At 43.6% G+C, this 14,961-nt stretch overlaps 1 protein-coding gene across 1 annotated transcript in view; it reads right to left on the bottom strand.

Moving 5' to 3' along the window:
• The window catches only part of TAFA1 (TAFA chemokine like family member 1), a 324,126-nt gene extending 309,478 nt beyond the window's left edge, over positions 1–14,648 (bottom strand). Inside the window, exons 1-2 of the mRNA XM_083602622.1 lie at positions 13,748–14,648; positions 11,042–11,162 (exon numbers count right to left, since the gene is read on the bottom strand). Of these exons, the coding sequence (XP_083458748.1) occupies positions 11,042–11,153 (112 nt within the window). The 5' untranslated portion in view covers positions 11,154–11,162; positions 13,748–14,648. The remainder of the gene's footprint in view (positions 1–11,041; positions 11,163–13,747) is intronic.
• Between the last annotated feature and the right edge of the window lie 313 nt (positions 14,649–14,961).

Below are 14,961 nucleotides of genomic sequence, written 5' to 3'. Positions count from 1 at the left end.
ATGTCTCTGTAAATTTCTGGAAGCTATTTCTTGACTTCATCTGTAGTCAAGGCCACCAAGGAGATATTGAGAGCCACAAAGTTCAGAATGTCACCGTCTCATTGACTTGATCTGTCCCTCATACTGAGTAGTAGAGTGACCTGTGAGGCTAGAGTTTAGCCGGGTTACAACAAGAGGTATCTTAAAGACCGAGTTCAGATGCCACAATCCTGATCCTGGACCTGCATCTGATTTGCAGGGAGCTCTCAAACCATAGTTTCCCAGAAGATGGCACAGGAAACTAGGAAATAGTTACTGAAACTGGATGTGTGAGGGGAAGGAAGGAAGGAACTGCACGGATGTGTGGCTCATTCCTGGTCTTATAAAACATCAGATTGGGGTAATTACATCTGAATTTAAGTCTTTAGTATAGGAATTCAGTCTGACAATAAGAAAGCATGCCTGACTGGTTAGAGCATGGTGCTGATGACTCCAAGGTTGCCGGTTTGACTGCTGTCCATTGGACCTAACCCTAAGTTAACTATAGTCTAACATCGTGGAGAAATATGGGGAAACTCCCACATTTGACTGGTTTAGGAGCACAGCTGCACATCCAGATGAGATATCCTTCTCTACTCAGTGATTCTGCAGAAAGTAGAATGGAGGGGGAGTTCCCTGCAGCTGGGGAGCCATTGTCCAGCAAATAGCAGGGGGAGAGAAGCAAGATGGAGTGCAGGCAGCCTTCACCAGATGTTCTCCAGATGTTGCTGCACTACAGTTCCCATCAGTGTGCATGCTGGCTGGGGATGATGGGAGCTGCCGTCCAACATCTGGTGCCCACTAAGCTGGCAAAGGCTGAGCTGGTGAAACATTGGGAAGAGAATCTAGGGCATTGGCTGGTTTACAACACACCCAATGTTCTCCTTGAGGGAATGAAGATCCCATTTCCTTATACAGAGGATAGATAGCCCATTAGGACACTATGGGTGGTATTCTTGCTCAAGTACAAGGATTAGTGCGAGTGCAATGGGATTTCTCTCCTCTTCTCCCCACCACAACATCCCCCAAACTGCTCTAGAGGGTTGGAGGGAACCCAGAACAGATATCAGGTGTGCACAGGTAGAGGAGAGTGGGAGAATGTTCCCTTGTTGCAGTGATGGGATGTTCACTTTCATGCTACGTTGAAGACAACCCTTTATTTCAATCTTGGAAAGAATACTCCAGAGCTGCGTCCCATTAACACTTTTCATTTCCCCCTCAGTTTATAGGCCACAAAAATGTACTCCATGCTCTGCTGCCACTTTGTTTACTATTTTACTCGCATTCCTCCCCAAGGTCCCTCTGGACCAAACTCAAAAAAAGTAGATCCAATGTACACTGCAGCCCAAGTGTGCGGCAGCTCTCTGCCCAAAGCACATTAAGGAGTCTCCGGCACTGTTTTAATGCTAAACTAAGTTTGGCTCCAGAGAATGACTCTGTTTATAGCATTTGAAGTTAGGGGAAGATGTGAAATCCCAGAAGAAGGCAGAAACCTTGCTCTTAGCGAATCTCAGTTTCATGACAGGCTGGAAAGGGAAACATTAAAAATGGGAGGCGGGGGCAACAAAAACCATAGCACTAAAACTGGAGGAGGAGAAAAGATCAAACCATTCTGGTAACTAAAAGGAAAAGGTTATACGTGTCTTGAGAGGAAATACACCCAGTGATCTCTTTTAGTGCACGGTATGGGATGCAGGTGGTGCTGTGGGTTAAACCACAGAGCCTAGGACTTGCCGATCAGAAGGTCGGCGGTTCAAATCCCCGTGATGGGGTGAGCTCCCGTTGCTCGGTCCCTGCTCCTGCCAACCTAGCAGTTCAAAAGCATGCCAGTGCAAGTAGATAAATAGGTACCACTCCGGCGGGAAGGTAAACAGCGTTTCCGTGCGCTGCTCTGGTTTGCCAGAAGCGGCTTAGTCATGCTGGCTACATGACCTGGAAGCTGTATGCCGGCTCCCTCGGCCAGTAAAGTGAGATGAGCGTCGCAACCCCAAAGTCGGTCACGACTGGACCTAATGGTCAGGGGTCCCTTTACCTTTTACCTTTATTCAACCATTCAACCATGGTTTATTAAGCTTATTAAACCATGGCTTTGTGTTATGCTGTCACATAAGCCCATGACCAGGAAAATGGGGAGGAAGAGCCCAAGAGGCATCAGCACCTATAGGGTGTTGATGGACCCTGATAAGCCACTTCAAGCACAGCAGCTGGCCAGGATTGCTGGTGTCACCAGATTCAGCCTTCAATTCAATTTTGTTGTTGTTGTTTTTTAAAATGATATTTATTAAGAATTTTCAAGATTACAAAAAAGAGAAGAAAAAGAAAAAAAGAAAAAGAAAAAAGAAAAAAAGATACATAAAAACCAATACAACAACACAACAACATCAAAAAAGAAAAATACAAATCCCATATTACATACCTTATCTTTCATTTGCTTGTTTCCTTGACCTCCTCACACCTCCCTTTTTGTATTCTAGCTTAATTAATTATTTCAGCAAATTCTTTCCCTCTTTTTCAATTATTATTGAATAATTTATCTTGACAGTCTAACCTATTAACTAACTCACGAAATCCTTTCCATCTTTCACCATATTCTGTTATTCAATTTGCCTTACTTTATTTAACCTTATCTTACCATAAAATACCTTAAAACTTAAAACTTAATGCTTATTTATACATAACTCCTTATATCATTTCTACTAAAGCCAGACAATTTCATTCCAACATTTTCCCTAATATTCATTAATTTTACACTAATTCCCAAAATAATTTTTTTATATTTTTTTTATAGACTTTCTTCCAAATTTCATCCAACGTCCCTTCTTCCTGGTCTCGGGTTATGTCAGACCTTACTGTCCATTCCATCTAGTCCATCAACCTGGTAGTCTTATATCCGAGGCTCTTAGATCTCTTCCATGCCCCTTCTGCAAATCTTCTTCTTCTTGTTTATACTTGCACTTTTCCTTGTCTTTTGTTGGTCTCTTTCTTGATTTCTTTCCTTTCTCAATGAGGAGTAGGTCTCTGGGGGATTCCAGCCCATAATTGTCTCCATCTCCCCTCATCAGACCAGCCCATTTCCCACAGTCCTACTCCCCACAGTCATCAATATAATCCAAAAAATATTTAACAGCATATTTCAAAGTCCCTCCAAAGTTAAGAGCCTCCTCAGCTCCAGGCTCCCCCTGGCCCACTCCAAATTCAATCTTCCAAAACAGCGGCTTATGCTCCTGCAGGGCTTCAGAACTCTCCATTTGTATTACTTGAGGTGCAACCGCAACCTCCTCCATTATCATCTGCCCTTGCACTTGCCCAGTCAAACCAGTTTCCTGAATTGGTCCCTGTAAGATTTCTGTGTCAGTATTCCCTAATTGTCCACATTCACTAACTGGAGCAGTCATCAAATCCAACTTCTTATTCATCAAATCCATCTTCTCATGCAACTGCTCCAGCAAAGCATTTGTCTTGCAAAAAGCAAGCACCAAAACTTCCTCCCAACACATTTTTATTCAAGGTCAAAAGACTGGTCCCACGATCTTAATCTCGCAGCTGTAAAGTCGCCAAGTAAACTGCAGCAACAATTTGACAAGCTCCCTCTAGAGGAGACAATTTCTATTTGTATCCATCTTTTTAAAGCATGTCCAACAAAAGAAAGTTACTTTCAATTTTCAAATATTTTGTTTCTTTAGAATGCAGAAGGCAACATTGGAATCAGTTTGTTTCTCTTTTTTAGCTATCTGTCAAAATGTTCCATTCACAGTCAATGGACGTCTCCAACAATTTCTGTCTCTGACGCTCCGTTCACAAGTTTGAGACGGTGAAAACTTATTTTTCTTTACTCCCTCTCCTGCAGGCTTAAACAGTCAACCCCCCCCCCCTTTTCTCCTGCTTCCAAGGGGGTTTTAGTGGTTATAGATGAAGGAAATTTCGACCTTTACAAACAACTTTCCAGGCTATTAGCTTACAAGGTTTTTGCTTCGGTCTATTTACAAAAAGCGGAAGGCGGACTTCCTGTTTTGAGCCTTCCCGCTTCAGTGCCAAATTAGGATGTTTCTTGATCCAATTTTCCATTTTTACTCACGGGTACTTGTTTAGAGTCCAATTGTCAACAGGAAAAAGTCAGCACTCTTCGGCAATGGCTATGCGGCTTCCCTCTGTGAAAGTAGCAATCAGTTCGCAGCACCGCGCCGCTCACCCCACTTCGCTCCAGAGCCCCAAAATGGGGTTCCCCGTGAGTAGGGGAGGCGCTCCTGGTGCCCTGCTGAACCCCACGTTCCCAGGCTTCCTCCACCTGGGATTTCTAGTGGGTCCCCACCTTCGCCGTGGCGGGAAGACCCAGTTTCCACGGAGCCCGTTCCTCCAGTCGGAGGAACTCCGCCATTCACCGATGGCGCTAACCCGGAAGTCAGCCTTCGATTCAATTTTGGCCTGCTCAGTTTTGTTTTGGCTCCAGACTTAGCTGGAGCAGATCAAAGATCCACCTAGACCATTACATTGCATCCAACAGGAGCCAACCAGATGTCTGAAGGATGCTCAAAGGGACATCACAAAGGAATAGTCTTGTCTGCTCTCCCCCAGCAGCTAGCATTCAGACATATGCTGGTTCCAAAGCTGGAAGTCGCCTCCAGCCAATGTGATAACTATTTGTTGAACAGTCCAATCTCCTTTTTTCAAGCCATCTAAGGAAGTGGCCTTTACCACACACTGAGTGAATTTGATGATATGTCATGTAAACTAGAGACATACAAATCCATCAGTTTTGGTTTCTTTTGCTTTCTCTCTTTGCCATCATAATCCCCCCCCCAATTTCTGCACGAGTTTGTGATTTTTTGTGTGTGTGTGTTTTTTTTAAGTCAGCACGGAAACTTGTACACGCTTTGAGGGGAATTTCTCCTAATCTGCCATTTTTTGTGCATGATTTTACCAATACATGCAGTGTAGAAAGTTGTTTTCCCTGATATAATGCATTTTTGAATGTCATTTCCCCATAAGACATGCTTCTTTGTACACAAAATTCAGAGAAATGTGAATTTCAAAGGATAGCCACATACTGGTTTATGTAGCAGTTCGGAAAACATGAATTAGGTAGGTATGATGCAAACTTAATGTATTGCTCCCCCATCCACAATACACACAATCTCTCTCCCCCAACCCACCACAAAATAGCTGTCAAGCTTCTGCCTCTGATTTAGTTCTGCTCCTGGTACCCACTGCCAGGACACCAGTATTTTTGACATCACCGGTGAACAATTTGGAGCTATAGTCAGGTTTAAAGGTAAATTTGGATTCTGAGATGTTATCCTTGTGATACTTCAAAACTGTTTGTGAAATGTCTTGTTACTCTATTTGGGACTGAAGCGAAGAAATTAAAGTCATTTGTCCTAGTTTATTCATTTTTAGTGAGTAGCAGGCTCACATTCCCCTTCATGTTCCTTGCCCTTTTATTTCTAACATCCCTTGGTAGTTGTCACTCCTTGTAGATTTGCCTTTCTACTTGAAGCTTTACATGCTTGCTGTGTAGCATTACACATATCTTCAGCAGAATCATTCTCGTTTTCCACACACACCATTTTCCCCTGTATTAGAAAGCCTTTGTATGGCCATGATGATTTCACACTTTAAAAATACAATGACTCTGGGTCCGTTGCAGTTTTGCAACTTTGTGTTCTCAAGGATCCAACCCACTCACTTCTAGGGCTCTGGAGGAGTTGGTTGAAACCTGCAGAGCCTCTCTAGCAGTTCAGATGAACTATTTGTGAAATGAATCTATGAGGAACCCAAGACAGACATGGAGAAATGATTTACCAGACATCAGAATATCCAGATCGGTTCTGGTAAATAGAGGCCACTGGAAGGGATTGGGTTGAAACCTGAATTGCAAATACTCCGATGTGTGACTAAAATGCAATACATAAACAATACAAAAATGTAAATATGTTGCACTTAATTGTAAGAGCTAATTCACACAGTCCAAATCAGTTCCACAAACCGTATTCAGCCTCTTATTTAACCAGGAAAACATTCTGTATGTGAAGTGGAGAATTCCCACGATTGCACCAGGAGGTTTCACCTTGTGCGTTGGGATTTTAGAGTATGCTCTATTCATGTTGCTTGTTATTATTTATTAAATTTCTTTGCCACCCTTCATCCAAGGATCACAGGGTGGTTTACAATATAAAAACACAAAAATACATAATGTAGTAGCAACCAAAGAAATACCCCCATCACTACACCAAGTTTATCACTCTACAGCCTACAGGTGACTCAGCCTATTTCCAGCCTATCTTACTTTCAAATGGGTTCACTCCTAAATCCATTTCTTCTCATTTCTGCATAAATACGCCATTTTCACTTGACAACTCACATTTCATTATCTAGTTAAATGTGTGGTTTCTCTCAAAACGTATTTTCTCTTGAGAACCTACATTTCTGGATACATTATAGTGTGTGTGTGTGTGTGTGTGTGTGTGTGTGTGTGTGTGTGTAACTGATAAGTGCACCACAACATTCAAAGTGCAAAATCTGATTGAGATCTACATTCTAATCCTCGCATCAGTTTGGGAGGTTTGGATCGGGGCACTTCATTTCAGAAATGACGAAGACTCAATTCATCAAACACACCTATTTTATAGTAAGATTGATGCCTACGCTGGATGTCTCACAGTTCTTGTTAGGATTGCTTACACCAAGCTTGTAAAGAGTCACTTTCTATCCCTTCCTGGGCTCTTAAATGATGCGACAACAACTGGTTGAACATCACAATGCACCACCTTCCAAATTGACCTTTATGATGTGTTCCATCTCCATGCCATGCTGAAGTGGCACAGGTGTGCAGGAGAGGACAAGAAAGAGGAAAATGCTATAGCCACCTGGACAAAGAATGCCCAAGAAAACTCAATTCACAGGAGTTCATATTTGTTTGGGGCCCTTTTCAGATCACTAGTAACATTCTAATCTGGAACTTCTAGAGCAGGCACATCCAACTCTCTAGAGACTGCTATCTACTCCGAGTATAATAAAACTGGCATTGATCTACCAATTGTCATTGTTGTTGAGCTTTCTTTAGGGGGTGAGACCAGAGTTGCTGAGCTTTTTTGGGGTGGAGAGGCCAGAGGTCTTGAGCTTTTGGGGGGAAATAATGGCCAGCGTTGTGGAGCTTTCTTTTAGGAAGGGTTGGCACAAGTTGTTGAGCTTCTTTTAGGGGGGTGACAAGAGTTATTAAGCTTCTTGGGGTGAAGATTGCATAAAATCACTAGCACAAAATTCTGCTGCCCTCTATCCTTCCCACACTCTGACGCAGACACAGGGAATTCAACCTTTCTAAGCAGTGACGGTGCCAGCGATGGAATACAGCGCCAGGGGCACAGCACAGCATGCTCACTCACAGGAAACCAGCCGATCACTTTTTTATCTCCTGTGATCAACCAGGAGCACCCCGACAATCTACCTGTCAATCGCGGCCGACCGGTTGGTTGGACATTGCTGTTCTAGAGCATATGATTCATGTCAGACATGCCTTACAGTGGTGCAGTCCTGGGGCAGTTAACACCTGTGCTGCCATACTCTCTCTCCGCACCACCCCAAAAAAGCTTTGAGTTGCATCCGACAAAGTGTCCCATTGGTGCCAGGACTTCAGCTTATGCAAAAGAACTTCCTCATCTCCCCATGCAACCCCCAGATCTCCTCCCAAGTGTTGGGGGGAGTTACCTGAACATATGAATGTGGTGGTAGGAGAGGGAAGTTCTGCTGGAGAGGGAAGTGGCTGGATGGGACAATGTGGTTGGATACAACCCATAATCATTTGCTTTTATAGCTTCAAGGCAGGGGCAGCAATCAAGGTGAAGAAACTAATCCAAGCACAAAACAAGGCAATAGTTAAGGAAATCAAATCACACTCCACATGACAGTCATGACCATAGAGAAACATGTGTGACACCATAATAGCATTGGCAGGGCATCAGTCAGTGGCATCCTGGGATTCCCTGGACAAGGGCCACATGTCTTTGTACTTTTAAACCTAACAAAAAAAGCATTTAAACTCACCATATTCCCCATGCTCTTAGTTTCAAAATCACCAACCTAGCCATCCACTTGGAGAAATGGTTTCTCTATGCAGCTCTATTTAAAGCCAAATTCAAGAGCAATAGATTAAGTCCACTAAATCATGTGATATTTAAAATGCTGCACACTGTGGTCTTTAAAGGAGATCTTCCATTTATCAAGTCAAGGAGGTGGAAGACATAGTGAGACTTGTCTTCCTTAATTTCCCCACGCTCTTGTCAAGCTTTTAAAAATTATTTGGAAGGCCTCTTACAAATTAAAGACCCCCACCAAGAATTATGGACTAAACCGCTATAAAGTGCTGGGAGATTGTGATAGTTGGGGTGGAGGTATGCTAGACAATTAATTACAGTTGTGTGTGTTTTCACCTTATTAAAAATAGAAAAGGCCTTCTAGTACAACAGTATGAAATTAGAAAATTATGCATCGATTCATCTTCTCCAGTTTTTATTCACTCTCCCCCCCCCTTGATGCAGTGTTTTAATCTTCCTTAAACAGTGGCTAACTCAAAGTGGCTAACTCAAAGTAAATGATGCATTCCTAATAATATAAATATGAAAAATAGCAATCGCTTGAGGACTGCAGCTGAATATATTAAAAACTCTGCTCATTTTCATCATTAACACATTTCCATTTCCTTTTTCTTCATGTTGTGCAACACTCCCCAACCACCACCACTTGCATTCTCAAATAAGACGACAAATTCACAGATTAGATAGATGATAGATAGATAGATAGATAGATGATATAGATAGATAGAATTTCTGTATTGTGACAAAAGAAATCTCATAAGAACCTCTAACTCTGTCTTCCTAAAGGACTCTCAGTGTATCTTCTCCTATCCAGACATGGAACAACCTGAATCAATGGTGAGCATTTCCATCAAATTCCACTCATCTGTCAACGTAGTGGCTTATTTCTTGAGAGACTGAAATTGGCTGCCTGGGCTCAGAAGACCATCAATCTTACTCATGTAGGGTGCAGGCTGCCTGCCTCAGAAAGTCTCGCAAGAGGGAAAGCTCTGCTGTTCCTAAGCAGGTGATGAGGCAGCTGTAAAGCCTTCACTCTGTATCACAGCCCCTGCGAAAGATATGTCATATTTCCCATTTCCCCCAATACTTTGTATGCACCCCATGCCATGCTCTTCTAGCTTCATAAAGGAGGTGATTTTTCAAGCTTAGGCAAATGCTGCCAGCCACCGGAAGGTCTATCCCTCTTTCCTTTCTTTTTTTCTCATCATGTCACTTGTTTCAACTGATTGTGCAAAAATGAGATTGCATTTTCCCTTTGACTATTTATACATACAGTGGCTTGTTTGTCCATTGTGCTGCCATTGGTAGCAGATAGCTGCCACCTTTCTGTTTCAGTGGGCGCTTTGTTTCTTTCTCTTGATGGCTCTGAGAGAAAGACATGCGTACCGGTTGTCCTACCTGCCTCCGATCAATTACAATGACAGTTAGTGAAACAATCGATTGCGCACCCTAGAGCAAAATGTATATGAAATCCACAACACACAGAATGGCATGGGTATATAAGACATAAGAGTAGAACTGTGCTCCTGTGCAACTCTGATTCAAGGGCTGTATCTAGAGGAAGCTATCAATGAGCAATTTCACCGCAAACCTTTTGGGCAAACCTTCCCTTTCGTTTCTAAGATTCTTAAGCTATTACTTCCAGGTCTGAAGGACACTTTTCCTCACCCACATCAGATTGAATAAAGACGTTGACATCTATTGGAGCCAAAAGTGATATTCTCAAAATCTGCAGAGCATGATTACCCATCATCACTACACACATTTCACTTTTGAAACTCTAAGAGAGAGAAAAGGGGGGTGGGAAGCTCACCACATCCTATGAGCAGTGGCCAGTTCTTCAGCCTTCTCATATTGCATTGTATGCACATGGATCATTTCCTGGACAGTAAGCCCATGAAGCAAGTTCCAAATGAATGGTCAGCTTTGAAATATTACATTGTTGATTTCCATCTGAGGAATGTCAATGCGACGCAATGCCTTGGACTCAATCTTACCTTAATCAATTTATATTACCGACACCAAAATCCTCTTTTTTTGCACCTTTCAGCCATGGAGCATCCTTGGAAACATGACATGCTTTACCACCAGAAATACCGTTCACCTTAGCATACGTTCACCACGATCACAAATAGCAGCGTTCAGCAAAAATGCAGGCCATGTCGCAGCATCGTTTACACTTGGCATAGCCATCCCAGGAACAATAAGTGGTTACATAAGGCTTGAATTAAGGGGCTTCCTGGAGACATGGCTTAGGTTGCAATCCTAAACACGTTTACCAGGGCATAAGCATCACCGAATACAGGGGGACATACTTCTGAGTAAAAGGGCTGAGATTGTGCTGCAACATTGCCAAGCAGGTCTCCCCACATTCTAGAATTCACCCTGCATGTGGCAGTAAAGGATAATGCATAGTTATTGGTAGGTGGGTGTTTTGAGTTTTTTGTCTCCATCCACAGATGTAAGAGAAAATAAGTTACTAAAATAGGCATGTGATTATCTGTCCTTTTCTCATCTGAATGCAAACATTGGGCCCCCTGTCTTTTCTTTTCCTTGCAGGGAGGGGAGACTTGTGCCTCAATTCGCAAATGCACAGGAAATAAAAGTGCTCAAAGTTATATAACTGCATGGTTTCTCCACAGGAGAAAGAAATCTTATTCTCTTACCACACAGTGTCAAAAGAGTCTACAGTATAATCTAAAGAGCTTTCCCATGCCAATTTGAGGAAACTGACAGAAACACACACCCCTCCCCCCCAAAAAATAGGTTGTGATTTTCCACGGCAGGAGAGCAAATATTTGGTTGATTTCATTGTCATGCAAGGAAGCAGCTCGTAGAATGTCAGGGGTGGAACAGATTAATCCCCATTGCATCAATATACAGTATAGGCTCACACATGAGGCTGCACAGAGCAGCATCTTTGTAACTGGTCCTACCTGGTCTGTGCAGAGGATGCTGCTGGAAGGTGTGGTGAAGTGAGCCCTGACAGAGCAGCATGGCACAGGCACTTATCCACAAATACAGGACCCAGGACATTGCAGAGACCATGGCCGTTCTCTAAAGGAAATAGTAGACAACAATTAGCACCCACTACAAGTGAATCCACATTCTGCTTCCATTCGGATGCTATGTGCATCTGAACCATGTTGGAAGACAGGTAGAGGGGGGATGTTTCCCCACCTCAATTCCCCCCCCCCTCTTCTAGACTGCCAGTTGTCATGTGACAAAGGAGTGCGTCCAAAGGAATGCACGGAAGCTGCCTGCTTCGAGATTAACTTTTAATAATTCAGGGGCATAAATGAAAGCAGTGCTAAAAGAAGCCCAAGGTTAACAGGAAACCAAGGTGCAGCTGATGAAGGAGGTCTGAGCCTACCAAAGCTCATGTCATGATGGACGTGTCAGTTCCATGGGACAGTCTTAAGGCAGGAGCTAAGAAATCCACACTCCATTTCATTCTTTCATTGCACTTTCAAGGTGTGATCAGAAACACTCTAGGCAAGTATATCTCCAATGAGTAACTCTGTTTCGTGATACGGGCGCGCAAAGCATGCAAGCAAATCGCTTGGGCGTACAAGATTTTCGAGAGTGAACCCATCCTGCAAAATAGCAACAACGTGGGACGTAGTGGGGTGCCATCGCAGGGTGCCATTCACGCCTTCCTAGTCAATGGAAATGGACCAGGAAAACTGGGCGTTGTAGCTGAAACATGCTACTGCCAAATCTCACAGCATTAAGGTGCCTGTGCAATCACAGAGAGATTACTATAGATGAGCCCTCTCAGAACTTCATAAAGCACGTTGTAAACAGTAACTTGACATCCAGTGCCAAGACACATTTCAAGCAAGCTCTGCCTTGACAATCTGGCAAGTCTAATCTCTCTCCGGCTGGGGCTGCGTCGTTTTTAACTTCTAAGGCCATTAATTTTTAATTGCAGTGTTGTCTGCTAAGCAAAGTAATTGTTTCTCAGAACTCTGTTCTATCCGTCCATACACACACAGCTTCCTTTTCTTTTGTGTCTCGTCGAAAGAAAACTTGTAGGACTAGACTGAATTTCCTGAGTAATGGAGGAAGGGCGGAGGACTGATCTATTCAGAAATCAATTTGTATCGAAAATAGAAAGGAATCCTCATTACCAAAGCAAGAGATCTCTCTCTGCTAGGGCGACATACGCCATCACTTGATACCTCTCTGGCACTGGGCATTTCCACACACACACACAGACACCCCTTGTAAACTTTACAAGTTTAACAGCCTCTCCTCTAAGCCTTCAAGGATCGCCAGATTTCCAAGGCTTGGCTATGCTGCGCTCCATCCAGTTCTTTTAACAACACCTTCTGCTGCATTCCACATTGCCAAATTAATCAAACTTCAGGCATGCTCCTTAGTCAGCCAATGACAAGATGGCATTTTCTATCTAATAATCCAATCAGATGAACATCTTTTTTTTCCCCCAGAGGAAGGGAGAAAAGACATTCAAGCTCAAATAAACCTTTTTTATCTCTCATGCAGAACAACTCATACACACACGCGCACGCACACACACACACACACACACACATTTGAAGGTTGGGCTTACAAGTATTAAAAAAACCCCAGAAGTGATCTATCCTCACGGTTGGTTAACAATTGAAATCACTGCCAGTGGCAGATCAGTCACAGAGTACAAGTGTCAAGTGCGAGACATGGACATCATTGTTCTTTTTTTTTAATTTTTAGGCATGTTCTTTGTAAGAGGCTCTTTTTGAGGGGGGAAATGGGGAGGGAGAAAGCTGAATGGATCAAACACAAGTTTCCAGCTCCAAAGGAGAAGCATAATTAACAACCAAATTGCAAAACATAATTTTCACCAGCGGGATGCCCTTTTACTCTCTGCTCTGTGTTTCTGATGTACTCACCCAGCACATATATATAATTAGTTGTTTCCTTCTCCCTGCTGTTTACTTTTGGCTTACCTCCCCCCCCCCTTTTTATTTCCTTAAACCTCAGCAACAAAAGCACCACACACAGCCAGCCCTTCCCTTCCAAGCACCTCACAAATGCACTTCTGGGTGGATTTCAGAGAGATGGATGCCCCTCCCCTTTTCGTTTGATATATATATATATGTGTGTGTGTGTGTGTGTGTGTGTGTGTGTGTGTATAAATATAGATATATATATATATATATGTGAATGATGTGTGTGTGTATGTGTGTATCTGATGCAATCAGCAAATACATTTAAAGGGGAAAAGAGGCTTCCCTCTCCATTGGGGCTGATCTTCCAAGCAGAGTAGTCTTTTAAACAGCAGAGAAAGACAGGGGGGAAAACTTCTCCTGCTGATCTCTTCGCATTCTTTCTCTTTTCAGGCAGCATTTCTAGAGTGAGGACTTTTCAAACCCCCCCCCCCCCCAGCGTTCACCATCCATCTTCAAACAGCATTATTGGTATGAACTTTTCTCCAGAGCCAACATTTCCTTTTGCTAACATTTCTTCCCTGGGTTTGATAATCTGACCCTCTCTCTCTCTCTCTCTCTCTCTCTCTCATCCGAATAACAACAACAACAATTATTATTATTATTAATACTGATACATATAGGTATATTTATTTGACATTCGTTCGGCGGGAGGATCCCGAGAAGTCCTCCGAGCAGCTCCGTCCTTACCTGAGGATTCCAACCCAAAGCACAGTGCCCGGTTCGCGTTCATTGGAAAGACTGGACACTTTCCCCCAAAAAATCCATCTGCACCACAACACGGGATCGTGCAGTTTCGCCCGGCAATCTTCGACAGCAGCCTTTCTCGAGGACGCACGAAAACGAAACCGGGGATTGGTTTGTGTCTCGGTGTCCTCGTTGGCAATCCTATTCCAAGAGTAAGGAAGACATCTAGGCTCTCTCGCTTTCTCCCTGTCTCTCTCTCTCTCTCTCTCCCAGGCTGTCAGAAAAGTAGCCAAGCTTTGAGAGGTGGAAAGCCTGTCATTTTCACCTTTAAATCATCTCGGAGCGACACCTTCTGCTCGATGAGACCTTTCAAGTGATCTTGAGATAATTCGCAGGCTTCCAGGGCACTTAGAGAGGAGGATCGGTGGATGTTTAATGACACGCCAGTCCACCCCTCTCTCTCCTTTTTTACCTCCACCCTCTCTCCCCTTTCCTATATATATATGTATCTCTCTCTCTCCAATGCACTCAGAGCGGAGTAAGAGCAGATGTACGTAGGAAAAGCGCAGATCGCCTATACAGCGCGGTGTAAGTACCGAAGAGTCTATCTCAATGCATCCCCCGGCTGGGGGGAAAGTATCACATGTCTTTAAAGGGACACGGCCCCTCTTCTGGCAGGCGGGAGCCTCCGGCTGACTCACCTGCCCAGCCCAGCCCTCCTCCTGGAACGCCTGCGGAAGGAAGGTGTTTGGGAACACCGGGAGGGTCCCTAAGTCTGGCTGCCACCCTAATCTCTGCAAGTCTCTCTTCTTCCTCCTCCTCCTCCTGCTCCACCGCCACCAAAGAGAAGGGAGGAGTTTTGAATCCGCTCGAGATTGGGCAGGGAAGCACCTACAGTCCAATGTGGGAAGACAACTTTTTCCCTTCTTCTTCTTCTTTAAGCAAAGGCGGGTACCCAAAATAGTCATCAGATGCGGGGGTGTCATTCATATAGATACGGAGCCTTTGTCGGTATTGCAGGAAAGGCTCAGAATTTTCGCTTAGCAATGCTGACCATCTTCTGAAAAACTGCACGAACAAACCTTTTTCTTTTTTTCTTTTTTGGCGGATCTTAAAAGATATACGGGTTTTGCTGTGGCATAAAAGCATATTTTTGAGAGTGCTGGAACCTGCCTGTGGTGGATAGATTGTACCAGCATCGGATGAAGATGAAGGAG

The sequence above is a fragment of the Podarcis filfolensis genome, assembly GCF_964270895.1.
Source record: "Podarcis filfolensis genome assembly, chromosome: 2".
Taxonomy (NCBI): Eukaryota; Metazoa; Chordata; class Lepidosauria; order Squamata; family Lacertidae; genus Podarcis; species Podarcis filfolensis.
This window is presented reverse-complemented; position numbering and strand designations above follow the sequence as displayed.